This window comes from Planococcus citri, chromosome 1, assembly GCF_950023065.1.
Source record: "Planococcus citri chromosome 1, ihPlaCitr1.1, whole genome shotgun sequence".
Lineage (NCBI taxonomy): Eukaryota > Metazoa > Arthropoda > Insecta > Hemiptera > Pseudococcidae > Planococcus > Planococcus citri.
In genome coordinates this window covers 20528799-20555605 of record NC_088677.1, presented here as the reverse complement: position 1 = coordinate 20555605, position 26807 = coordinate 20528799, and the positions used below count along the sequence as shown (strand labels likewise).

Sequence of the window (26807 nt, the reverse complement as noted above, 5' to 3'; positions counted from 1 at the left end):
TGATGATGATGAAACCAAATCGAAAAAGCATTCAAAAATACATCACCAGCAAACATTTTACGACCCATAATGCATTTTTTTTCGATTTTTGACGAATTTTTAAAAATTTTTGGAGAAATTTGTCTCAATTATTCTTCAAAAGTTCGATTTTCATATAAGTATGTCAGAAATTGTTCATTTTTTCAAAATTTTGTCGTCGAAACATCCGCGTTGATTAGAATTTTATTTGTAGTTGAAACCTCCTCTATTTCTCATTAGGATTATTTTTTTAATTTGATGATTTTCCAAACGAGTCGATTTCAAATTGAAAGCTAAATAAAAAATAAAAAATTTGGCAATTTGGAAGTTGGAGCAGAAAAAATAGCAAAAATAATTTGTACAATTTTCGTCTAATTTGGATTCTACAGGGGTGCCCAAAAGTCAGTTTAACGCCATCAAAAGTCACATATAATTTAAGAGCTAAGCCTCCTAAAGAAAAACTAATGACATTGATCTGATAGGAAATTTCATTCTCTACAATTTTCTTTCGGATCATTTTTCTCTAGAATGCACCGTTCGCCGAAAAAATCAACTTTTATGTCAAAAAACGCAAATTTCAAAAAAAAAGGAAAAAAATTGGGGGAAAAATTTAAAATTAATTCAGCTTTTAATTGTCATAATTTTATGAAATATAAATGATCTTTTCAGAAAAAACACGTCAAATTTTTTTAATACAAGAACGCCAGACCTTTGAGTGGGAGGAGTGCTACCAAAATCAAATTTTGTAAAAATGAAAAAAAAATCGAGTGATATGTCAAAATTTAAATTTTTTGGGTCGAGAAACGCGAATCTGAGGTCATTTTTTCCCTCAGACCCCTCGGGGGCCATTGAGGAGGTGCTACTAAAATCAAATTTTGTATAAAAATGAAAAAAAAATCGAGTTATATGCCAAAAATGTAGATTTTGGGTCGAGAAACACGAATCAGAAGTCCTTTTTCCCTCACACCCCTCGGGGGCCATTGAGGAGGTGCTACCAAAATCAAATTTTGTATAAAAATGAAAAAAAATCGAGGGATATGTCAAAATGTAGACAAATGCTGTCAAAATGTAGGTTTTGTCTACATTTTGACAACATTTTTCCAGGTGGTTTCCTTCTCAAAAAAAAACTTCTTCAAAAATTCTAGACTAAATCCACCTTATTTTTTTCTCGATCTTAATAACGAGCTCATCCACTTTTTTTTGATCATTTTGGAAAATTTCGGAACTGGAAAAAACCGGCTCAACCTCAAACTCACACTTTTCAAAAAATTATTCGGATAAAACAATCAATACATTTTGATCAACGAACTCGTTTATTATAAAATGAATACTTAACAAAGATCATTAGTCATATTGTCATAAAAAAAATAATAAATACGTAAAAAAAATTGCAACTCGAGTACATCACCATCTGTACATAAAAAAAATACAATATAAAAAAATCCTTAAAATTATAAGCTCATTAGCTTCAACTGTAAAATACCAAGATAACCGAACACAGAAAAAAATATTATAAACAATGGTCCTTAATTTTATTATGCCCCCACGGAAGGGTTTTCTCCGAATTAGGAATAACGAATCTCTTATCATCATTGCAGTATAGATTCAGTTTACTCACCAGTTGCGTATAAACGTTGAATCTGACCGTATTGATATGATGCAAAATACTGGAAATATTCTCCAAGTAGGTAGTAAAATTGGTCATATCGTTTTCTTGTTTCAGGGGTTTATCATCTTCGACGACGTAACCGTACGATTTCGATTTGGTGCCTACGAACTCGAGCAATAGCTTACCGCCGAATAGGTCTTTGAATTTATCCATTAATTTGGCATTACGTAACGGAATCTGGTACCTGTTACAATCCGGGTAATCGCTCGTATCGAACAAATCGAGATGAGATTTAATATCTTGATACAAATCGTCCGTGTTTACTTGATAAATAAATGAATTCGTGCACGTGTATAGTAATTCGACGTTCGTATCGTAGGTAGGCTTCATGAAAGCGTAATGGAAATTATACATGGGAAGTTTGCAATACTCCAGGATACAGAATCCGAGGTGAAAAGGTTTATCGTATTTTACTCGAAGTTTTTCCGACTCGATCGCGACGAGATTTTCATTGAAGATGAAACTGGTATGATAATTAGGTAAATTGATATGATACTGAGCACCTCGTTTATTTTTCACGTTATCCCAACTCGAGATTAATTTGAGATCGGTTCTGGTATCGATATTTTCCAGCGTTGTCTCCAGTATGGATTTGTTCATCGAGTCGTAGAATTTCTTATGGAAATATTGGACGGAGTTCACGCTGAGGTTGTGATTCGTGTCTATGTACGATTTCAGCCATTTGGATTGTTCGAATTCCAGTATTCGATGGATTTTGGTGAGAATGAGACCGTTGGATAAGCACTGAGTTAAATTGCGCAGATGTAGAATGTAATTGGATTTATTCTGAACGCTGGCGATGAGTTTGGTATCTTTGGACGATTCGAAGGTGTTTTGTTTCTCCGGGCAGAAGGGGAAATCGCTGTGAAGATCGTGGATATGATCGGGGTATTCGAGATCTACCTCGAGAACGTATCCTGTAGGTCCGTCTTCTGGAATGTTTCGTACATCGAAGGAGTTTATTTCCGATTCGCTTAGCCATCGGAATTTACCAATTGGAAGCGATTGTGACATGGCCCAACCGTACAGGTCGTTGGCTGTCAGATACATGAGATAACTCGAGTCCTTATCCGAATCGTAGTCCAGCATGTATTTATTATTGGCGGCAGCTTTACGTTTCGAGCACTGCGACAGGCCTCCTCGAATACTGTTCTTGAAAAATTGCAGCATTTCGAAATCAGTCAGCAATTCGACGCTGGCATTGGTCGTTTTTAGCATCGCGTCCCAACTGAAATGCTGTACGTTGTAGTAATAAACCGGATCTAGGAGGTAATTCGACATACAGGTTGTTCTAAAGCTCTCGAAAACATCGGTCAGATGTAAAACATCGATTTTCATGCACAAATCGGCGTAATCGCCCAAGTTCTCGCATTTGAACTTGCCCCAGATGGTTTGAATTCGATGGTAATCGTCGTCGCTGAGCTCAACGCCGGATAAAGTATCGGTGAAATCTTGTTTGGGCGGAATCGAGCGGATTTCGAACGCAGATTCGTTACCATTGAGCAAATCTTTGGGAAAAATACCAGGTACTTTGACGAATTGCAGTTCTTCTTCGTCCGGGAACTCGATACCGAGCAGACGGAATTCCTCGTTGGTTAAATTCCTCGCCAAGACTGGCAGATTCGCAGCCAGGAATCGATACGAGTCGGTGAAACGTACTTTTACGATGGTTTTATCAACTTTGACTCGTTTGCTGAATGAAATACGTTTCTCACTCGAGTATGGAACGGATTCGATTTCATCTTTATCATATCCTACTTCGCGGATTAAGAAATTGGCGTGGTGTTCGGTGAGTCGATGCAGAACGACCGGAACGAAGAATTTTAATCGTTGATTGGCGTTATTACGAGGATGAGTAGGATCGTGACAGAACTCTGCGTATTCGTAAACCGGTTCTTCTGCATCCTTCGCAGCGAACGGTTTGTCGCAAACTTCGCATTTGGAATCTTCGACGGAGATCTTTGGATACGGAATCGATTCGGATATCTCGTGCGATTTATAACAGACGTAAATCCACTCGAGATCTTTCTGCAGTTGAGACCAAAACACGCTGATACAATTCGGACCGTGGTAAAGTCGTAATTTATTGAATTCCGAATCGAATGAGCAATGAACGTAGTAAGCGAACCCGTAAGGTTCGTGGAATGTACCGTATGAGGATGTCGACGAGTCAGCATCATCCGCAGACCATCCATTTACCGGATTGGCCAGTGTATCGAAATTAGCGTAGATGACGAAAGGCAGCTTGATGGTTTTATGGAATGAGCGAAATTTCAAGTATCGTTCGTCTTCGGGTAACTCGACGACAGTTTTGCTGCATTCGAGTTCTTGGTGAGTTTGCAGTTTCTCGTTGGAATTGAAATTCATCAAGCAACCGTCGCAAATATATTTTCGCGATTTTTTATGATTTATTTGACTGCCAACCAATCGACTCATGTCTTTAATCCAGCAATAGTGGCCTTCGCCGATATCGTTTCGAATATACAGCAGATTAATATGGTGTTCTTTTCGTTTTCTCGTGTGATAAACCGGTCCGATGATTTTTTCATCTTCTAGTCCGAAAACATTTACGCTGATGAGCGGATTAAGCGATTCGAATTTAGGTATATCGGTGATCTTCATCGGAAACGTGATTTCATCCAGAAGCAGCATTTTACTATAATGAGGATAGGAGGTTACTCGATCCGGATGTTTTTGACGGCCTACTGGGAACAACGCGGACATGATGGACCAAGCGAAGCAGGCTTTATCGTAATTGGTCACGTTGATAACGGCGTGTTTCTGTTTGACCCATTGGGGTAAAGCTATGTACGAAGATCCGTAGAAAGGGTCGTATTTGGCGACGTTGATTTCGACGAAATCCACTTCAACGAAAGTCCAACCAGAATCGTATTCTTGGAACTCTTCGCTTTGATTGACCAGTGGCTTTATTAACTGATCGTAGAATATCTCGGTGAAATCTTCGCCGTAATCGTAGATCAGGTTCTTCGTATTGAACACTTTATCATCGATGGAAGACGTATCCTTCATGTATTTCACATGCAGTTGTAAATTGAACTTTATAGCTTTGTATAATTGAACGTAATCGTCGATGATTCGAAGCATGAGGGTTTTCGTCGTTTCTAAGTAGTTTTTAATATCGTCTATATCCTTCTCGGTGTAAATTTTATAAGTCACGATTCGACTATTAAAAGCAGTCTTGGTTATTTCGACGTTGGCGTTGACTGGGCCATTTTTCAAAGCTTCGAGATGCTGGAAAGATTGCACGTGGTGTAGGAATCCGTCCAAGCCGACGAAAACGTCGCATATTTCGCATCGTTTCTGAGTCGAGGGTTTTTTCAGGGGAGGTTCCTCGAACGACGAATCGATGTCTGGATGGAGACGTTTGATATGTACGATTAAATTGTCTTTTCGTTTGAACGTCGTGCCGCAGTAAGCGCAATTAATCGGTTCGGGTTGCTTGACTGAATGCTTCGTGTCCAGATGACGTGTTACGTTGTATTTTTTGCTGAACGTAGCGTCGCATTTATCACATTTGTAGGTCATTATGGTATCACAGACGATGAAAGTTCTCACAATTGGAAAAAAATCCGATTTTAAAATCACGTAGTACTCACGAGTAATCGTTTGAGATGTACTCGAGCTGCTTCATTGCACGAATAGCACAAGTGATAACGATGGATTCAGTCGTTCGAACTGCAACAGGTGTAAAGTAAAAGCGATATAATTATCGTCTTAGGTATCGTAGTAATTACTCAAAGGTGATAAAAATACTCACAAATGGTTAAAAAATAAGTTATTTTCAACGATTCACCAATGCAACATATCGGAGTGAAATAGATTGATTACTTCGTTAGAGTAACTCGATGACGATGTGAGATTATCAATAAACCAACTCATGGATCAATTTGTTCTGTTCAACTGCGAAAGATACTAAATAAAAAAACGTTTTCGACTACTAAGTTGAGCATTTATGATTTAAGTAATCGTCAAGCTACTCACGTAGGAATGATTTAGAGTGTTGTCTAGGGCTACGTGAACGATATGCCTGGATTTCAACGCAACAAGGTAACATCTTCAGGATCGAAACTTTTTCACTGAAATTATAATAGGTACATATTGAAATTACCAATAAAAGCATTCGACTAACGAAAAATATCTTATAATGTATTAAATTTATGCGAATACTTACATTGAGTTGATTTGCAACTGGTTCTTATCACACGACCGTAGAAAAGAAACATCAAAAATTGGAACTGATTTTAGTCCATTTTTCGGTACGTTTTCACTGGTGAGGAACTGGGCACGAAATCGTAATCTTAATTGAGAGAAGATTTTAATAATACAAACGTGTATTTTAAATTTTAATGAATTTATTTCTTTAAAAAAGCTGTGTTACTTGTGTATTTAGCAACTAGTGGTTGACGGTTTCTAATCGAAATTTTTGTTGATCAAGGTTAGTTTTGTTGAAGTGTGTTATGTTGACACACATGTCGCACTATTATGCTCTAGAAGCGGGCTATTTCGTTCACTTGTTCAGAACGAGACGAACGAGAACGTCGAGAACGAGAGTCGAGAACTGCATTGATGATTGAAAAAGGAACTTCAAACTTCAAACTCAAAGTTCAAAGCTTTTTAATCTTTGAGGTTCAAAGTTCAATTTCAATATTTGAATCAGAATCTCAAAATTCTCAATGAACTGAACACTATAAATTCTTTGTGGTTGTACTCGTACTCGTTGTAAATTAAAATTATTGAAGGTTTGAAAACTTTTTCGATTTAAAAGCAGGGCTTAAAACCATTTGGATTTTATTGGTTGTTGTGGTAGGTGGTTTTTAAAGGACTCAAAAATATTGGTTTTTGGTTATGGTTTCTGAATTGGTTTTTCAATCACAGTTTTTCTGGTTCTGGTTTTGAAATGGTTTCAATTTTTTTTTAATATAGGTGGATGTGGTTTTGGTTTTGTAATAATACTTTTTTTTGAGGTAGTGGTGGTTTTTGATATGAAAAACCATTTCAAATTTTCAAATGATTTTGGTGGTTGTGATGGTTTTGATATCAAAAAATTTTGGAATTTTCAAATAAATTTACCAAAAAACAAATTAAGGTACGAGTATTGTCTGATTTGAGACCAAAAAACAGAAAATTTTCATCACTGGTCTGGAAAAATTGAAAAAAATTGCAGAAACCAAAAAGAACCATTTCATGAATTGGTTGTTATTGGTTATGGTTACATTTGAAAATTGAAATGGTTCTTGTGGTTGTGGTTTTCTCCAAAGAACACAATTATTTGGTGGTTTTGGTTTTTTCAATCCAATTTTTTTTCCAACGTATTGGTTTTTGGTTGTTGTTGTTTTTGAAATGTGTAGAAAGAAGCTGAAATGGTTGTGGTAGTGGTTAAAACCAATTGAAAAACAATGGTTGTGGTGGTTTTATTTGGTTTTGGTTTTGGTGGTTTTAAGCCCTGTTTAAAAGGAACTTCAAACTTCAAAGTTCAACTTCAAAGCTTATAATCTTTGAGGTTCAAAGTTCAATTCAATATTTGAATCAGAATCTCAAAATTCTCAATGAACTGAACACTTTATGAATTATTCTTTGTGGTTGTAAATTAAATTATTGAAGGTTTGAAAACTTTTTCGATTTTTTTCTGTTAGGTATTTACTATTATTTTCCTTTTTTTTCAAATTCCAGATATTGAATACGTACGTGGTGATTTTGTTCAATTATTTTTGATATTTCGATTGAATTGAGTATAAATAATGTCGAGACAAGAGAGACAGAGACAGAGACAAGCGATTGAAGCATTGCGACGTGAAGTCAAGACTCAAGATTCATCTATCCAAGCAGTTGACGGAGGCAGATGACTGAAGAGAGCAAATGACTCAAATGAGAAACATAATAAACTGCAAGAGAATATGGCAACTTGGTAACTCTATTACGCTCTCCGCAAAACCTGGAAATCCACCCTAAGGAAGATGAAGTTGTGCACATTGTGAAATCTGTTGTCACAAGTTCCGATTTCGAAGGACGTATGCGAATGTATTGAATAGGGATACTATACTTTTTCTAAGATTTTCTAAAGTCACTGATGTGTGTTTATTCTTCTAAAATTCTAAATTCACTGTTGTATTTTGTATTGGTCATTCTGGTTTTTATTCGCCTCATAAGCAAATGTTTAATGTATTTGACAAATGCTTTCGAAATTGCCTTTGCGGCTTTGCCTGTGAGTGTGAAGTATAAGATTTAAATATTAAGTAGGTACCTATGTATTGTTGTATTTCATGAATCTTTCAATAAAATTACGAAACTAAAGATTAGATTACAGTTTATTTATTTTAAATTTTAAGCAGAATTTTAAAATAAATTTAAAAAGATGCAGCTCCTGAAGGCGAGCAAGCCGTTCATTTTCATTTCGTTCATGCCGTTCGGCGTTCACTAGAGTTCGTTCACCCTAAATTCACCTTCACTTCACCAGAATATTTACTGCGGGCCTGCGGCCTGCGGCTAGAGAAACTTTTGGGAAACCAGTGACGATGAATTCTAATAAAATTGAATTTTTTTTTTTATTGATAAGTACTTAATTATAAAATTACGGTAAAATTGGGACTTATTATTAAATATTGGCGAACTCTCCATTGCCTCAGAAGCTAATTGCAATAATTTAAACAAATACCTACTCTTGCACTTCGCTGTTAAAAATATGCGAATGAATGGAAAAAAATTTCCAAGTAATGGTGAAGAATTGCAGAAATTCTCCGAAATTTTTTATACTATAGTAAAGGAAATTTCATCCCCTTTCCATCGGTGTAATTTTTTTCAGGATCCGCATACTCGACCCCGCTTTAAAAATCATCCCATGCATAATTTTCAATAATCTTCAAATACCAGTATTCATATTTGTCATAGTGATCGAGTAATCCTCTATTTAAAATACAGAAAATGAGAAAAGATATTAAAAATTTCGTTGGATAGCAATTATTTGTTAAGACGAGATTAGGTAATTAGTTTTTTCCGAAAAAAAAAAAAAACAGTTACATAAAGATAAAAATAATTTACAAAAGTAACAAAATTTAAATTTATTATGTTTCCAATGAACACAAGTGAGAATACATGAGAGTAAAAAATGAGTACCTGAAAATAAATTGAAGTAAAAAGCAAGAAATTTTTTTGGGGGGGGAGGGGGGGAAGTGACAATTTTTGTGAAGGAATATGAGGCTTTTCCGAAATTTCGACTAAAGGTGATTCATTTTCTTATGCATTTTTTGAACGTTAATCACATTTGATGAACAATCTGGATTCTGCAGTCTCAAAATCAAAGGGCATGAGTGGATAAGATGGGTGATTTGGACTTTTGTTCCTAGTGTAACGAAATCTTAGGAGTAGGTAAGTACCATTGAGGCATGTTCACTGACGAAGTTTCAGACCTCAATTGTGAGTGGTCCTTGAGTAATGAGCTTTTTACTCAAAATGGTTTTTATTTTTTTTCTCTAGATTGGCTTGACCGATTTCTTTCAAACTTGAACCAACTTACAGATCATCAAAAGGGCTTTAATTGAAAAAATTGACAGCTCACCCCCCCCCACCATTTTACCCCCTCCAAATATTAAAATCAAACTTTCAACCCCTTCCTTACCTAAGAACCCCAAGAGGTAAACTTTTTAAACCAACATTTTTAGATGCGTTTTTAACCCTAGAATAACATATATTTTGCTCAAAATTTTATTTTATTGGGCACATGGTAAAAAATGAGAAAAAGTGAGGGTGCTTAATGATTTTTATAGAGTAGTAATGAGAACAACAGAATAAGGATGAAGTTGACGTGATTCTTCCCATACTATTACTGTTTATATCGATATTTGACGATAATCAGAGTGCCAAATCAGTCGGACTCTTATTTCAGCATCCGTGCCCCGCCCCCGCCCCCCCCCCCAATTTGGGGGTAGAACAAAACTAGCAATATGGGTGTCTTTTTCATATAAATTGACCCTCCCAAACACGAATATGAACTCGAAATAAGCATCAGACTCTTCTGAATACCATATTTTGAGGGAATGGGCCTAGATGGGAAACTATGTACACTCGCAATGGTGTAAGTATTTATAGAAAAAATTCAAGTTGGAATAATGTAAGTAGGTATATCTACATCAGTTTGAATCATTTTATTCGGACAGTAGGTTGTTGCTCCCATATCGCAGCAATCATTTATTACTTGAGTATTGGAAGATATTTGGCAAGAATACCCAGACCTGCTCAAATACTGAGCAAAATTTTTGACTTAGATGACACTTTAACCTCTATTGATGAAAATAGTGATGCAGAATTTGGAGACGATGATGACTGATTTTTTAAAATATTGTATAATACCTCCTGGTTATTTTCTTTTATCCTTACATTTTTATTGTCTACTGTTTAGATTTTTTCATTGTAGTTGAGGAAAGCTCAATCTAATTCACTTTATATTGCACTTATCCTCTATAAATATGGTATTCAGAAGAGTCTGATGCTTATTTCGAGTTCATATTCGTGTTTGGGAGGGTCAATTTATATGAAAAAGACACCCATATTGCTAGTTTTGTTCTGTCCCCCAAATTGGGGGGGGCGGGGGCACGGATGCTGAAATGAGGGTCCGACTGATTTGGCACTCTGATTATCGTCAAATATCGATATAAACAGTAATAGTATGGGAAGAATCACGTCAACTTCATCCTTATTCTGTTGTTCTCATTACTACTCTATAAAAATCATTAAGCACCCTCACTTTTTCTCATTTTTTACCATGTGCCCAATAAAATAAAATTTTGAGCAAAATATATGTTATTCTAGGGTTAAAAACGCATCTAAAAATGTTGGTTTAAAAAGTTTACCTCTTGGGGTTCTTAGGTAAGGAAGGGGTTGAAAGTTTGATTTTAATATTTGGAGGGGGTAAAATGGTGGGGGGGGTGAGCTGTCAATTTTTTCAATTAAAGCCCTTTTGATGATCTGTAAGTTGGTTCAAGTTTGAAAGAAATCGGTCAAGCCAATCTAGAGAAAAAAAATAAAAACCATTTTGAGTAAAAAGCTCATTACTCAAGGACCACTCACAATTGAGGTCTGAAACTTCGTCAGTGAACATGCCTCAATGGTACTTACCTACTCCTAAGATTTCGTTACACTAGGAGCAAAAGGCCAAATCACCCATCTTATCCACTCATGCCCTTTTCACCATCATTAATAATTGATGTACCTATGTAACTTTTGGCCTCCTTTTTTTGAAAATTTTTAGATTTTTGACCTTACTAAATTTTAAGATTTTTAACCTCTTTTTTTTGGAAAAATCCGTACTATACTTTTTACTTTCAAAACGATCGATTAGGTACCTAATGGTCTTTCTGAACTATTCTGGAGCTGGATTTTTGAAAATGTACAACTGATGACGTCATTTGATTTCGATTCTAAACGATTAACAATGTTTTAGAGGGTGACGCTGCGAATATTTAAATTAAAAATTTGTAATTTCGCTTGTCAAAAGGGATTAGCGATGTTTGCTAAGTATCACGACAACAATATCGAGTCGTCGAGCGACGCCCGCGCTATCGCCATCGAATGCTACCGTCACCTATCAGAATAAAATTACTAGTCGCCTACTCTTGATTTGAATACGCTTTAATTATCCCCTTACCATGATTTTTGTATCGTAATAATGATTCAAATTAAATCCTGAAATGATGAATTGGGTAAAAACATTCTCTACCTGGATAAATCAAAATAAATTGTTTGAAAAATGTCTCATTTCCACATTAGAATTGTTCTACATAACCCCCCCCGCCCTTTTTCAAGAAAAATCCTTTGTTGGACTCCTAAATGACGTTGGCTCTCTTTTATGGAGCCCCCACCCAATCTGGGAAAAATAAAAAAATATGAAAAATTAATGTTTGTAGATTTTTGGAAATTTTTCATTTATCGCCAGAATTTTCCTGAATAAGCTTTGTTTCAACAAAACCCTTCCCCGAGTCTCCCAAATAATGATGGTTCCCTATAAAACCCCTCAAAATTGAAAAAAAATCAACGAATAATGAGAAATTCATATCTGTAGTCTGTACACATTTTTTGAAAATGTTTCGTTTCTGGACAGAATAAGTGCCTACTTTTAAATAACCACATTTTCAAGAAAAACACTCCTTGGTCCTCCGATAATTCTGGTCCCCTTGTATGAAGCCCCCAAAGTTGAAAAATATCAAAAATTGATGTCTGTAGGTCCTAGGTACAGACCACTGACCATATTTGATATGTTGAACAAAATACTCCAAAATAATACCCTTAAAATTTCATACAAGTACCTACCTAAAAATTGGTTGGTTACTTTTTGAACAATACACTGTCAAAGTGAACTTAAAATGAATAACATAATCAGATGTTTGACATTTTGATGCTATTTTAGGAACCCCTGCTGGCTGTTATACTGACGATCGGGAAAAAAAATTTTCAATCGTTTGCGCTTCTGCTAATAACAATCAGAAGCGCAAACGATTATTTGCCAAACGACGAAGGGGTAATAAATAACGAAAGGGGTGAAGATGGAGGGCAGAGTCCGAGCAAAGAGCAGGTTCACTCGTATAATCCACCAAACTGAAATCAGGTAATTAGGGGGACATTGTAACAAGATTCAAGATAGAAAGACGAAATGGACTCACTTCACTTCAATTTCAACAGGTTGGTTCAAGTCATTTTGGAGCCTCCAGCGACATTTTGAAAATTCCTACAGCTTACAGAAAGTTCAAGAACTTCCTTTAATGCAATTTTGTAGAAATTTGAAGTTTCAAAAATTTACTGAAGGCTCCAGTAATTTCCAAAAAGTTGCTGGAATCTCCAAAAGGACTTAAAATCTAGCTGCAATCGACATCGTACTGGATTGAAATTAGGTAGTTTACAGAATAAATTTCCGCTTTCCAACTACATTTGATGAAATTTTTTGGAAATTTCAAGTTTCAAAAATCTACTGGAGGCTCCAAGAATTTTCAAAAAGTCACTGTAGGTTCCAGAATGACTCAAACTCGCCTGAAATCCATTTAATAGTGTGAATTTGATGAAATTTTAAGTTTCAAAAATTTGCTGGAGGCTCCAGAACTGCTCAACACGGTTTGAAACAATTTCGAATCGATTTTGCCGGTCGAAAATAGGGTATTTGCCAAATTTCAGTTTCCTAGGTCAATTTGGAAAAAATTTTGATTTTGTTCATCATTTTTGGCTTAACTTAAATCTGATTTTTAAGAATTCCCCAAAAATCGAAAAATGCACTTCAGCGCTTGAAATTTCGGGTGCTGATAATTTTTTACATGTTCTTTCGATCTAGCTTTGTCCAGGTCAAAAAATTTCGTCAGAGTCTTATGTTGGAATTTGTAAAGCAAAATCTGCAATTTTGGCTTGACCTCAATATGGACAATTAAATTGTTGTCGCTCTCGCTCATGCGAGTTTTTTCTTGTACGTAGGCGAGTGAGTGAGTAAGTGAGAGAGTGAGTAGCATACAGTTAAGTAGGTCTAAGCATGTATTTCAATTACATTTAATTACTTTGTAATTTTCATTCAATGCTTCAAGTTTACGCGATAAAAACAAATAATTCAACGCGTTTATAAAATACGTAGAAACACATACGAAGCATACATCGCGCAAAATTATCAAAACGGCTGCTAAATACACAGAACCCAGATTCGAGATGACTGTCAATACAAATTGACATTTACACACCAACGAGTTGTTGCAAAAACCTGCAATGAAAAAAATATACATCTAAATGAAAATGTCATCTTCAACAATCACTAATCATTAGTAAGGTAGGTAATATAATAATGGCGTGTCCGGGGAATGGTGGTACGTAAACTTCAGACCAGGTACGAGTAAAAAAACACGTAAGATGAACAAGTTGCCTGTCTTGAAAATTAAAGGGGCAAAATACGTTTTTAAAATCTAAGAGCCAAAATCCAATTTTGACCATGGGGGTCAGTAAGACCTTGAAAAATGAACAAAATTACCTACCTATTATGTCTTTTTTCCCGAGAAAACGGACCACTCGGGGAGCCCGCTTAAGGATCTGTTGCACCCCCCCCCCGGTCGATCCTCCGGGACAACTTTTTTCTTAAAGGGAGAGTCCTAAGGAACATTTCTAACCCTTTTACTAAAAAAAAAGTGGCCCTACTTACAAAATGGCGGACATTTTGGTTGACAGGTCAGCCGAAATTGCAGAATTTGCGTTCCAACATAGGGAGGTCGAAAGATCAGGAAAAAATTCATCAGCTGTCAAAATTTCAAGTGCTAAAGTGCGTTTTTCGATTTTTGGTGAATTTTTGAAAATCAAATTTAGGCCAAAAATGAGGGGAAAAATCAAAATTTTACCAAATTGACCAAGAAAGCTGAAATTTGGAATATATCCTATTTTCGACATGGCAAATCGATTGGAAACTGTTTCAAACCGTTTTGAGCAGTTCTAGTGCCTCCAGCAGATTTTTAGAACTCGAAATTCCCACAAAATTTCATCTAATGGAGTTGGATAGCCGAAATTTACTCTGCAAACTAATTTCAATACGCTACGAAGTCAACTCCAGGGGGATTTCAAGTCTTTTAAAACGTAAGTAGCGTATTGAAATTAGTTTGCAGAATGAATTTCGACTCTCTATCTCCGTTTGATGAAATTTTGTGAAAATTTAAAGTTTCAGAAATCTGCTGGAGGCTTCAGTAATTTTCAAAAAGTCGGTGGAGGCTCCAAAACGACTTAAAATCCCCCTGGAGTTAACTTCGTAGCGTATTGAAATTAGTTTGCAGTATAAATTTCGGCTATCCAACTCCATTAGATGAAATTTTGTGGGAATTTCGAGTTCTAAAAATCTGTTGGAGGCTCCAGAACTGCTCAAAACGGTTTGAAACAGTTTCCAATCGATTTGCCACGACGAAAATAGGATATATTCCAAATTTCAGATTTCTTGGTCAATTTGGTAAAATTTTGATTTTTCCCTCATTTTTGGCCTAAATTTGATTTGATTTTCAAAAATTCTCCAAAAATCAAAAAACGCACTTTAGCACTTGAAATTTTGACAGCTGATAAATTTTTGCCTGATCTTTCGATCTACCTTTGTACGGGTTAGAAAATTTTATGCTAGTCCTATGTTGGAACGCAAAATCTGCGATTTCGGCTGACCTGTCAATCAAAATGGCCGCCATTTTGTAAATAGGGCCACTTTTTTTTGAGGACGAGAGCCAGAAATGTTCCTTAGGACTCCCCCTTTACGGAAAAAGTTGTCCCGATGGATCGATCGGGGGGAAGGGGGGTGCAATAGATCCTTAAGTGGATTTCCCAACTATAACCGGGTATGAGTAAAAAAACACGTGAGATAAGATGAACAAGTTGCCTATCTTGAAAATTGAAGGGGCACTATACGTTTTCAAAATCCAAGAGCCAAAATCCAATTTTGATCATGGGGGTCAGTAGTACCTACTTTGAAAAATGAACAAAATTACCTATTATGACTTTTGGTCTCAGAAAACTGAGGGAGGGTACCCCCAAAAAATCAAAAATGTTTATCCCTCCAAGTAAAAATAAGGGCCATCCTAGTGATTACAATACAACGAACCCCCCTACCCCCACCACCACAGTGATAATCTCCGATTGGATTAGAATGAAACTCGGACTGATCGAAAGAGAGCCTCAAAAATCTCCAAACCAACCCCCTTCATTTTCAGCTGCTCAAGTTGATTTTTTGATTTTGGCCAAAGACACACTTCTAGATATCCTGATCCACTCATACCATCATTGGCCGGATCCGGTTGTCCAGTCAGAAAACATAATTTTTTTCGTTTTTTTCTCATCTTTTTGGTGAATTTGAAAAACGACAGTCTCTCCCCCCCCCAACCATGTACAAACTCTTCAAAATCAACTTGAGCTGCTGAAAATTGGGAGATGAGGATTTTTCGAGGTCCTCTTTCCGACAGTCCTAGTTTCATTCCAATCCAATCGGAGATTATCGCGTGTGCTGGAGGGGGTGGGGTTCCCTTGTTAGTAGGTACTTAACCATACTTACTTAGTAGGGCGAATATGAGATAGTAAAAGATGCCAACGGCCGAATTTGTAGCATTCCATGCGGATGATTCATCTACAAAATATCGCATAATTCCAAATCCGGTACTGTACCTGCAACCGGAGACGCAAACTCGATAATTTTCTAACCCTAACGCTAGTACCATATTGAAGATGCGACAGCTACTGTACTCGGTAGGTACTTACGGTGAAGTGAGAACTGTGGAACAGCTCATCGCTGGCGATAAATCGCATAAAGCTCGGTAATTAGGTTCGGCTCGTTTAGAAACGCTGACGTGATAAGCGTAAACTGATAAGAGCAATCCGATTAGATTAATCGTTAGCAAGCTTTTATTTCCGATATCTCTGGTCGACGACCCATTGCCATAAATTCGCATCTCGTCTTGCTGCATCGCACTGTATGACGTCTGGTTACCTTATCTTTATTTACTCGTAAAATACTACCGACCAGTGACCGTTGATGTTTACTCTAACGCTGTTCACGTGAAAATCATCTCAGTTTTTCAGCAGCCCTGCTACTGAAATTGAATATACATAATATACATAATATTTTGTACATAGGAGTAGGTATAAGTAATAGGTAGGTATCGTATAAGCTGAAGTGCGTACACGCCCAAGGGCCAAGTACAGTGGTATAGCCAGAAGGAAGGTGCAAAGGGGGCCACAACCCTCCCCTTGAAAGTGAAAATTTGAAATAAAACATGCAAAAATGGACGCTTTTTCATTTTAGTACACATTTTTTTAAAAAAAAACTTTTGTAATTTTACCTTCATTTTTTTATAAAATTATCCCATATCACGAAAGGTTTTCTGAAAATTACTTCTAATTTCGATTTTTCATGGCTAAAAGTGTGGTTTTGCCCCCTCTTTGAGAAAATCCTGGCTACGCCTCTGGCCATGTGGCCAAGTAGGTACCTACGCAAACATGCTGAGGAAAAGAATAAAGAATACAAGAGTACAAATAGGTATGCAATGTAGGTACTCACCACTTATACGAGTATATGTAAAGTACACGTATCAACACCAACAAATCGTAAAATTGATAGAGCCGATGCTTCGCTAATCGCTTTACTAATTTAAAAGCTGCCAACGTAATATCGGACCAAGGACCAAGATTGGCACGCGGTCGCGGTCGCAGTCGCAATTTAGATCATCAAAGTGGTGACGCCTGGCGCAGCGCGGTACAGCCGCAGCCTCAGCTCAGCGCACCCACCGACCTTTTGCCAATTAATTACGTATTTTCGCATCTTCTTCGCATTTCAGGCTTCACGCTTCAGTCAAACTCTTTATTTGGTAGGTATAATGTATAATAATCGTTAATCGTGTTTGTTTTTTCCGTTTTTTAGTCGAGTCTTTTTAATAATAGTAAGGTCTTAATTTAACAAAATAAAAAAATTTTAAAAAAAGTTCATTCGCGTATTCTGTTGAAAGCAATTATACGATTCATGAATCATGATTGATTATTTTCTACACGTCCATACAAAGAAAGACATTTAGCTTAGATGTCCATTTATCCATCTGGATAATCTGGGAAACCGAGGAAAGTCAGGGAGTTTTGCAAATCTAAAAAACTCAGGGAATTACGCGAAATCCCTGGAATTTTGGAAAAATGCACCTTATGAAACACAAAGCACCAAGTATGGAAATAACATATCATAAAGTTTTGACTTTTAAATTTTAAGAGTTTTTGGATGTTTTAATTTTTTTTTTTAAATTAAAAAAGTTTTCATTCAAAGTTTAGCTTTGTTTCATATCCAAAGAACAGGAATGGTAGGTACTCGGTTACTTATTGTTTGCATAACTAAGATACTCAAGTTAGGTACTAATAGTAACTTTTGGTCACTTCTTTAAAATTTTGGTTACTAGAAGTTACTTTTTCTGAATTTTTTTTTCTCAAATTTCCTTATTTTTCAAAATTTTAATCAAAATTCTCGAAGAAAAAAAAATTGCTTGGTTAAATTTATGTAGATATGTTTCATTTTTTTCAAATCGTTGTGATATCATTTAATGCTATCTCTTAACTGCGACATTTCAGTTGAATTTTTTAAAATCGAAATGTAAAGTTTCTGTTTTTTGTTTTTTTTTAAATGTTGAATCATTATTCTTGAATATTTTCTCTTCTTCGCACTTAAAATTTCAAGAAACTACTGATGACAATAACATTTTTAAAAAGTTGAGATCAGAAAAACTGCATGAATTCTTACATTGAAATTGATGTTGGGTATTTTCTACTTTTCGAGACCACACATCGCTCGGGCTTGTTTTCTTTTCTTTTTCAAAATTAAAAATTTCTAAAAAAAAAAAAAAAAAAAAAACAGCGTTTAACTTTAAATTTTTTAAAGTGAAAAATTCAACTTCTCACATAATACGTAAGTATTGTTTTTCACTTTTTATGCTTCTCAAAAGTACAAATTTCCAAAAGTTTTTGCCCTCGGTTCTTTCGAACCAGCACTCTTTTTTTTTCAAAATCAACTTCCTGAAAAAAATGTCAACTTTCGCCCTTTCTTCGCTCGGCTCAATCTGTTTCCCGTTTTAAAATTTAAAAAAAATCACATTTTGGGCCCCCAAAAATCCAAAACATAAAATGAAAATTTCAAGGAGTCATAAATTATCAATCGGAAAAATTTATTCCTCCCCCCCCCCCTTATATCATGTTGGCAAATTTTCAGTGGAACCCCCTCCCTCCTCCCCTTCTCAAGAAACTTCTACAGTATGACGCAAGAGTATAGTGCCCGGTGACTTTTATTTCTAAGTGGAAAGAGCAAGCGAGATGAATGAAGCGGCGTTGAGTAGGGAAAAATAAGAGCGTTGAAAAGTGACCTTGAAAATTTCAGGCCCATGCACAGGGTGTTCACACTGTCCACGAATTGAAAAACCAGTTTGGTCAAAAAATTCAAACCGGTTTTTATTGGCGCAATGTATTCTACACACTAAGGCGACAAAAACGTGATATGAATTTTTTGAAACCGGTTCATTAATTCGCACCCAGTTAACACAAAATACCCAAAAATTGTAGATGGCGAAAAAAGCTTGAAACACAAGTTGTAGAGAGTGAAAAATTACACAATTCTGTCAAATCACATTTTGAAACCGGTTCATTAGTTCGCATTTAGCAACCAGTATTTGACAAGTGTGTGAAAAATTGAACCATTTTTGCTGATCAGATTTTGAATAGGTACCTATTATAGCTAATTAATTAACAACCCAGTATCTTTTCGATGGCTTGCTGCGAATAAATGAACTGGTTTCAAAATGTGATTACACAGAATTGTGTTATTTTTCAAACTCTACAACTTTTGTTTCAAGCTTTTTTCTCCATCTACAATTTTGAATAATTTTCGATAACTGGTTGCGAATTAATGAACCGGTTTCAAAATCCGATCAGCGAAAATGGTTCAATTTTTCACGCTCTACAAACTTTTGATGTAAGCTTTTTTCTCTATCTCCAATTTTTAGGTGATTGTCAAAAACTGGTTGCTAAATGCGAGCCAATAAACCGGTTTCAAAATGTGATTACGCAGAATTATGTTATTTTTCAAACTCTACAACTTTTGTTTCAAGCTTTTTTCTCCATCTACAATTCTTGGGTATTTTGTGTTGACTGGTTGCGAATTAATAAACCAGTTTCAAAATCCGATCAGCGAAAATGGTGCAATTTTTCACATTCTACAACTTTTATTTCAAGTTTTTTTCCCTATCTCCAATTTTTAGGTGATAGTCAAAAACTGGTTGCTAAATGCGAACCAATCAACCGCGGTTTCATAATGTGATCAGACAGAAGACAGAATTGTGTAATTTTTCACTCTCTACAACTTTTGTTTCAAGCTTTTTTCGCCATCTACAATTTTTGGGTATTTTGTGTTAACTGGTTGCGAATTAATGAACCGGTTTCAAAAAATTCATATCACGTTTTTGTCGCCTTAGTGTGTAGAATACATTGCGCCAATAAAAACCGGTTTGAATTTTTTGACCAAACTGGTTTTTCAATTCGTGGACAGTGTGAACACCCTATGCATGGGCCTGAAATTTTCAAGGTCACTTTTGAACGCTCTTATTTTTCCCTACTCAACGTCGCTTCATTCATCTCGCTAGCTCTTTCCACTTAGAAATAAAAGCCACCGGGCACTACTTTTGTGTCATACTGTGTATGGGATGGGCCCTGGCCACAGACCACCGTGCTCAGCACGTTAAAATTTTGATTAGGTATTGTCACTTTGTCAGCAAAATTACAATTTTTTGAAGGCAAAATTACGTGATGCACTCTCTGGTTTTTTGGTCAGCTCTTTTTTTTTAAATTGAAAATTTGTTAGTCACTTTTTTTGAGAAAAATTTGAGTACAATCCCTGGAAAAAATATCCAGCTTGAAGAGAAATGCATAAAAAAATTACCCCCCTCTCCAGCAACTTTTTCTTTAATTTAAAACCCTCCGTTGGTCGCATAACTGTCTCACAGACCAGTTGAGGTTGAAACCCCATCCATCATGTGGGTAGGCGTATTGGCATCATTTACGTGCAAGAAACACTGACGCGGCACAAAAATTGCCTACACAATTTTCGAAGGAGTAAATTTTAGAGATTGACCAAAAAACTTTCACCTTAAGGCGTTTTTTTCGTAGATACGTCATATTGATATTTGATATGTATAAAAAATGACCTTAAGGTGAATTACTGAAAAAAAAAGTTTAGGATGATTTTTGAATTCAAACTCGGTTTCAGTAAATTATTTATTTATCTATTTATTAAAAAAAAATATTGAAAAGTTTGCATTTTTACATTATTCACTTCAAGCTGAGTTTTGAACTTTGACTGAATGCAAAAAATGCCCTTTCAAAAAGTAATTAGGCAAATTTGACACTACGCTAACCTTTTTGGCCTTTAAAAGGCATCAATTATGCCAATTAATACAATAATCAGTGTAAAAAAATGACCCGGTCTGACAGACTGTTATGCGACCACTCACGAAAAAAATTGGATGCCACTACCGCAAGGTTAAGTACGGGCTGAGTAGGTATAAAAAATTGGAAAAAATGGTCTGGAAAACCTGGAAAATTAAGGGAAAATGACTAGCCAAAAATAATGTACAACCTGTGATTGCGTTCTACGAGTTTCTTCTTTCTTTGATTTGATTTACTTTTACTTATTAGGAAAATAAAAGTATTTTCTGCTTCTAAATACTTACTCGTTGTTGTTGTTGTCGTCATTTTTACTGGCATGATTGTTGATAATTTCATTAAATAATTTTGTTAAAAGACATAAAAAAAAGGAATTGAAGACTAAAACTTCATATTTCTTATTTTCAGGATATAAAAGAATGATAGAAAATGGGAACTGAATAAATGTCATCATTGTATTTGTATGTAGGTACTTTCAATGTGGTTGTGGATCTAAAAAAAACGATCAAAAACAGAAAATGATGAAAGGGCGTCCATTCTCATTTTCAATAGAGAAAAAAATAGAAAACGTTTTCAAAGCTTCAATAATACTCCAAGTTCAAAGTGTTCATTGAGAAAAGGAAAAATATACTGAAAAGACAAAAGTTCCTTTTTCAATGCAATCACAACGTTCCGAACAAAAACGAACTTCTAAATACACAAACAAAAATATCGTTTATTTAACATTAAAAGTAAGACTAACAAGAGAGACAGAGTAACATATGGCATACGTTGAGAATTACATATTATAGTCTTTAATAAAATGCAAAAGTCTTGCCTGGAAAATTACCGAAGGTATTTTTTTTCAATAGATAAAATGGAAGAATTATTGCTAAAATTTCTTAATTATAATATTCGTTGTTTGATTATTATTCAATTTGACTGATTCTTTCCATTTTATACTACGTTAAAAAGAGGTAACAAAGCGGAAACCGCAAAATAGCTGTGAATCCATTCGTATGTAGTTCCAGTCTCTAGTAAACTGATCGTTCCTTTCAACCAATATTATAGTTTAAAACGTGACTAGAAAAATAATACAGTTTAGGTGAAATACTCACGATACAAACAGTAACAAACGAAACGCGAAAAAATAGAAATAAAAAACACAGAAAACAAAATGTAAAAAGCGCTGTAAACTCAACAAATAAAGAAAAAAAAAGTGAAGAAAAACGACGAAAAAAAATCAAGTCATATCAGCGGTAAGAGCATTTGGAAAAAACATTTTTCGATAAAAAAGCGATTAAGTATAATAGGTAGAGGTACTTAAAAAATACAATATGGTAAGTGAATTTATTAATTAGGTAGGGTGCGTATCGTAGAAAATCATCGAAACAATATTACACCTTCCATGCCATCACAACTTTACGAAATGGGACAAACAGACCGCAATTTTTTTCACTAAAATGGAAGAAAAAATATGATTATCAAAAATTATGGTACAAAATTGAAAAAGAAAAAATTGAATTTACCATGAAAAATATCGTAATTCTTGGAATGTTCCGTCTGTTTCACCCAAACTTGGAGGTAGCAGTACACCGATGTACGGTTCTGATATACCCGGAATGTTTCCGACGAATTGGATTCTTCCTCCGACTACTCTACCTTCTTTATTGATTACTTTAACGAAGTAATTAATTTTCAAGTCGTGGACAGATCTAGCGATAAATGGCCTGGCTGAGAGCGGTGGCGAAAATTCTGTAAATAAATATAAAAATGTTAGTAAAAGGTACTGATTTTTGTTCGGTTATACATACATATATCATTCTATAGGTACCTAAGAATAAATTCGGCACCGAATGAGTACGTCCAACGTAACGATAACCAACATATGGCCAATCTATAGCGGTCAACGTAGAATCTATCGATTTCCTAACACATTCTTCCGATTCGTCTATGAGTGAATCTGTCGATTCTTCGCCGCTTTCAGTATCAACGTACATGTTCGGTAATGACTGGCGAGATCCTGTATTTTTTGAAAGGAGTGATTCTGTAAAATGAGAAACGTTTATGAAATAAATTGTACGAAACCGTAGCTAAAATTCAACATGAATTCGAACGTTTACCTTTGAAGGAAACTTTAGCCTTTGGTTTACGATTAATGGACGTAACGCTGGCATTTTTCAAAGTCGAATTGGAAAAAGTCTTGACGCTAAATTTATCTGGTAGTGGGTAATAAAACTGAGTCTCTGCGTTCGCCGAAGGAGAATACGATAATGCAGCCGAATGTCGTCTCAACGTAGGCGAAGGAGGAACGGATGAGGTACGATTAACGTAATACGCATCCAGAGAGTACATCGATGGTCTCCAAGATTGTCTTCGTTTGGCATGTAAATCTTGCGCCGATCGGTCTTGATCCGATGCGTACGAATTTTCGTAACAATTCCAATTAGAATTACTAGAGTTAGCCACTTGGAACTCGAATCTAGAATACGACGAACCAGTGCTAGCTAAAGCTGGACTTTTCAAGTACTTCATGGCGAAAGGAGTCTGTAAACCGGTGCTAGGTAAACGAACACCGTTATGGCATAAATGATCCACACTTCTCGATAGCTCCGGTACCATGCTAGTGAAATTTATATCGGATAGTAATATTCGTCTAGCTTCTTGCGTTTTTTCGGTCAATTTCAACGGAGGTTTTTGATGATGTTCTTTTATAGGTATTGCGAATTTAGACGGTAATGTGGGGAAGTTTTGAGACGCTTTGTTATTCACTAGGAAACTTTCAGATTTCCAACTAGGCGGTACGGCCGAAATATCAGTCTGGGCTTCGGAGTCGCGCATAGATGCGTTATTCTCGTTCAGTACAGGTCGCACTAAGCTTACCACAGGTTTGACCGGAGCCTGAGCTAACCTGCTGGTGGGTTTTCTTTTGACGGGATGGTCCTGCTTCTTGAGCGCATTACGAAATGAATTACTCAATCCGGCTTGACTGATTGGACTCAGCAATGTGTCTTCGTCTTTGTAAACTATACCGCATTTGGAAATATCAGTCTCGACTAAAACCGATTGCGTCGCGATACCGTGATGATTAATTTCCGACTTGGATTCGTACGGTTCGCCATCGTCGGAAATAGGCTCGAGTTCTTCGTGTAAACTTATAACTTTGGTATCTTCGGTGGTGAATATCAGTTCGATATCGTCGACTTCTTCGGACTCCTCTGAGTCGGTTTTAGTTTTGAAGAACATGAACTGATTATCCTCGTCGCTTTTTTCCTCATCTTTGGAATCATCTCGTACGTTACCATTGGCTTCAGGTGGTAACGGTTCGTTCGTCTCGTTTTCTCTGTCTTCGGTTTGCGTATCTTGAGAAATATTATCCATCGAGAAGCATTTAATTTTGGCACCACGATCGAATAATGTGTTCTTGTTTTTAGCAGCTAAGATCTTACGTCTTAGAACGTGGTTCTCTAATGATAATTGCTCGATAGCGATATCATATTTACGACTAGAACTCCGACTGGGTACTTTTTTCTTCAACAGATGCAGTTCACTTTGCGATCTTTCTAAAGCTGTCCTTAAACAAACCACTGTTTGGTGCAAAGCACGAACTGCGTTTAAACATTCATTATCAACGGGAACTGATTTTAATTCCGTTCTGATATCGTTCAACTTTCCGCAAGCAGCCATTTGATACACCTTTCCTCATACTCATGTCGAGTACGTGAAAAAGCTCCATTTGGATTACATTCTATATGCCATTAAACTGTAACGAAAAACAAAAGTTGTGTACAAATACTGCAACAGATAAGCATTTCAATTAGTAAATTTGGTCGATACTCTTACCTCGCTCGAATTGGCAAAACCTTGACACGAAATTCAACTTTTGAACGTTACACTTTGAAAGATTCGATTGATTTCTTCGAAAACATGAGAAACGCTTAATTGATTTTCGTTTTCCACGAAAGTTTTATTGAAAATTAGGGTTATCTTTGGATTATCAAAGCGAATTTATCCTATAAATAAATAGACAGCATAGGGGATAGAGGGAAGACAGAAATCTCCGCGCTATTTCGCTCACCTCCGCTTGTAGAGACTAGAGAGCGCAGCTGTTTTACTTCTCGCTGTTTTCCATTTCATTTTTCATTCAATTTTGAATTTTGATTGAATTTTTACTTTTGAAATAATGTAATGGACATGGACTAATGGAAAAAAGATTTGACCTGTAATAACTTTTGATAGAAAAATGCTAGACTAGAACATTGTTTGGGGGGGGAGGGGAAGACCATCGTGAGGAGGTTGAATGGGTGAAATTCCAAACCAGTGTTGTCATAACGAAATTTTTTTTTCGTTACGTTATATCGTTTCGTTTCAGATTTGTGAAATTTTTCGTTACGTTATTTTTCCGTTATTTCGTTGCACAGATAATTCCGTTACGTTATGTTTTTCGTTTAACGTTATTACATCATTTTGTTTTTCCGTTATTTCGTTATTTCGTTTCGTTTTTCGTTATAGCACAAAAATGCCCAAATTGGGGGTTTCTCTGAAAAAAAAAACTGAAAAAAGTACAGGGTTGGTCAGTATACCTAAATTGTACCTTCATTTCTCAGTAACTTTATGCAATTTCATTCCAACTTTTAAGCACTTTTCTCTATTTTTGCAACATTTTTTTAATAGGTGAACTTTTATGTCAATTGAGCCACTTTATGCAAAGTCAAAAATGAGCCCTTTTCTACAAAGTTTGTTCAAAATTCCGTTAAAAGGAGGAAAAATTTAAAATTTGAAAAAAAGTCTTACCTAGAGCCCTGCGCCGACAGCAAAATGATCGAATGATCGGCGGCGGCTACAGTACGCGCAGCACTGTGGCTGGCGGCGGAACCGATTCCAGCCGAAAGTCTTGGCGGCTGCCAAAATTTTGCTCGGCGGCGGCTCAGCCGGCTACAAAGTTGAAATTTTGGGGTAATTTTTCGTAAATTTTAAAATTACCCCAAAATAAAAATTGGAAAGCAAAATCAAATTCAACTTCTCAAATGAAAATACCAATTTTTTCCGAGCTGAAAAGATTGGCTGTTTTTAATGACGAAAAGTTTTGATTTTTGTTTTTGAAAAAGTCAAAATATTCGAAAAATCCTCCTGAAATTTGCTGATTGAGTGAGTTGAGCCGGCTCAGCCGAGCAGATTACTCGGCGGCGGCTGCGGCGGCTGAAGTAATTTTTGAAACGGCGGCGGCGGCTTGAAAAATGTTTGAAAAATCGGTGGCGGCGGCGGCGCGGCGCGGCGGCGCAGGGCTCTAGGGCCCTCTTACCTATTGAAAAAAAAAGTAGGAGTTCAATAGGACTAATGGGGCCAGTATAGGACCTGTTAGACACCTTGATTTTTCGATACATGTGACATGTGTATATTTCTGCTCATAAATTTTTACATAAATTTCATTTTCAAGTACAGTGTATTTTTCAATTTTCAAACCAACTTTTTCAATTTTTTATTGATTAATCATTTTTTAATCATTTTCCCCAAAAAATTGAAGAAAAAAGCGAAAAAAAAAACGAAAAAATAACGGAATTTTTTTCGTTTTCCGTTTCGTTATAGCATTAAGATTTTTTGTAACGTTATAATTTCGTTACGGTTTCTTCTGCAACAAATTTCGTTTTCGTTTATCGTTACGTTATTATAACGGAAAAAATTCCGGTTTTTTCCGTTTTTTTGTTTTTTCGTTACGTTATGAATAACGTTATGACAACACTGTCCATAGGTATTTGTAGTTTAAAAAGTAATATTCGATTCGCCATTCGGAGAAAATGTTGACCTTTTTTTGAGTTATTCAACTCATGAACTCAAAAGTTGACGACGTTGTAGGTAGAAAGATAATTAGATATCGATAATTCAATATCAAATTACCCGCTATCAAAATTAAAAATTAAAAAATCAATTCAAATTCAATAATAAAATAAGTCATACTTCACGTTACTCAAAATTTTTACTGAGTAGGTACTTACATAGGGTTTTAAACTGTGGAAATGTTCATTGATTGATTTCATCCAGAATCCTCTTCATTTTATTTTTTTATTTTAGGTCTAGCTTTCATGATTTGAAAGTTATTTGAGTTTAATCAAAGTTGTAAAAACAAGTGAGCGCGGTATGAATCAGAAATTCAGCCTTGAACTTTGATACCTTTTGAATTAAGTATAAA

At 35.8% G+C, this 26807-nt stretch overlaps 3 protein-coding genes across 5 annotated transcripts; all 3 read right to left on the bottom strand.

The window, feature by feature from the left end:
- Nucleotides 1-1312: 1312 nt before the first annotated feature.
- Nucleotides 1313-6189, bottom strand: LOC135849786 (uncharacterized). 2 transcript variants are annotated; one of them, XM_065370366.1, is made up of 5 exons: nucleotides 6087-6189; nucleotides 5880-6005; nucleotides 5690-5784; nucleotides 5466-5608; nucleotides 1313-5383 (listed from the first exon to the last, which is right to left on the bottom strand). In XM_065370366.1, exon 5 carries the CDS (start codon nucleotides 5231-5233, stop codon nucleotides 1529-1531), a length of 3705 nt encoding a protein of 1234 aa, XP_065226438.1. In that variant the 5' UTR covers nucleotides 5234-5383; nucleotides 5466-5608; nucleotides 5690-5784; nucleotides 5880-6005; nucleotides 6087-6189; the 3' UTR covers nucleotides 1313-1528. The 2 variants fall into 2 exon arrangements, with proteins under 2 accessions (XP_065226438.1, XP_065226437.1); XM_065370365.1 differs by having other exon boundaries at nucleotides 5466-5620; nucleotides 5880-6151.
- A 7003-nt stretch (nucleotides 6190-13192) lies between these two features.
- Nucleotides 13193-16889, bottom strand: Vkor (Vitamin-K epoxide reductase). 2 transcript variants are annotated; one of them, XM_065370367.1, is made up of 4 exons: nucleotides 16737-16889; nucleotides 15938-16269; nucleotides 15735-15844; nucleotides 13193-13430 (listed from the first exon to the last, which is right to left on the bottom strand). In XM_065370367.1, exons 2-4 carry the CDS (start codon nucleotides 16141-16143, stop codon nucleotides 13216-13218), a joined length of 531 nt encoding a protein of 176 aa, XP_065226439.1. In that variant the 5' UTR covers nucleotides 16144-16269; nucleotides 16737-16889; the 3' UTR covers nucleotides 13193-13215. The 2 variants fall into 2 exon arrangements, with proteins under 2 accessions (XP_065226439.1, XP_065226440.1); XM_065370368.1 differs by having other exon boundaries at nucleotides 15938-16266; nucleotides 16737-16879.
- A 4447-nt stretch (nucleotides 16890-21336) lies between these two features.
- LOC135849785 (uncharacterized) lies at nucleotides 21337-24666 on the bottom strand. The gene is made up of 5 exons (XM_065370363.1): nucleotides 24464-24666; nucleotides 22744-24383; nucleotides 22455-22667; nucleotides 22150-22375; nucleotides 21337-22078 (listed from the first exon to the last, which is right to left on the bottom strand). Exons 2-5 carry the CDS (start codon nucleotides 24305-24307, stop codon nucleotides 22018-22020), a joined length of 2064 nt encoding a protein of 687 aa, XP_065226435.1. The 5' UTR covers nucleotides 24308-24383; nucleotides 24464-24666; the 3' UTR covers nucleotides 21337-22017.
- Between the last annotated feature and the right edge of the window lie 2141 nt (nucleotides 24667-26807).

Bases quoted from the DNA above. Each gene is read 5' to 3' on its own strand.
- Vkor (XM_065370367.1), bottom strand. From the start codon at position 16,143: ATGCAGCAAGACGAGATGCGAATTTATGGCAATGGGTCGTCGACCAGA. The intron at 15,845-15,937 runs GTAAGTACCTAC...CTCCGGTTGCAG, and splicing joins TCCACAGTTCTCACTTCACC to GTACAGTACCGGATTTGGAA. The intron at 13,431-15,734 runs GTAAGTATGGTT...TTTTCATTGCAG, and splicing joins TCTCATATTCGCCCTACTAA to GTTTTTGCAACAACTCGTTG.
- LOC135849786 (XM_065370366.1), bottom strand. From the start codon at position 5,233: ATGACCTACAAATGTGATAAATGCGACGCTACGTTCAGCAAAAAATAC.
- LOC135849785 (XM_065370363.1), bottom strand. From the start codon at position 24,307: ATGGCTGCTTGCGGAAAGTTGAACGATATCAGAACGGAATTAAAATCA. The intron at 22,668-22,743 runs GTAAACGTTCGA...CTCATTTTACAG, and splicing joins GGCTAAAGTTTCCTTCAAAG to AATCACTCCTTTCAAAAAAT. The intron at 22,079-22,149 runs GTAAATTCAATT...CTTCCATTTTAG, and splicing joins GAATTACGATATTTTTCATG to TGAAAAAAATTGCGGTCTGT.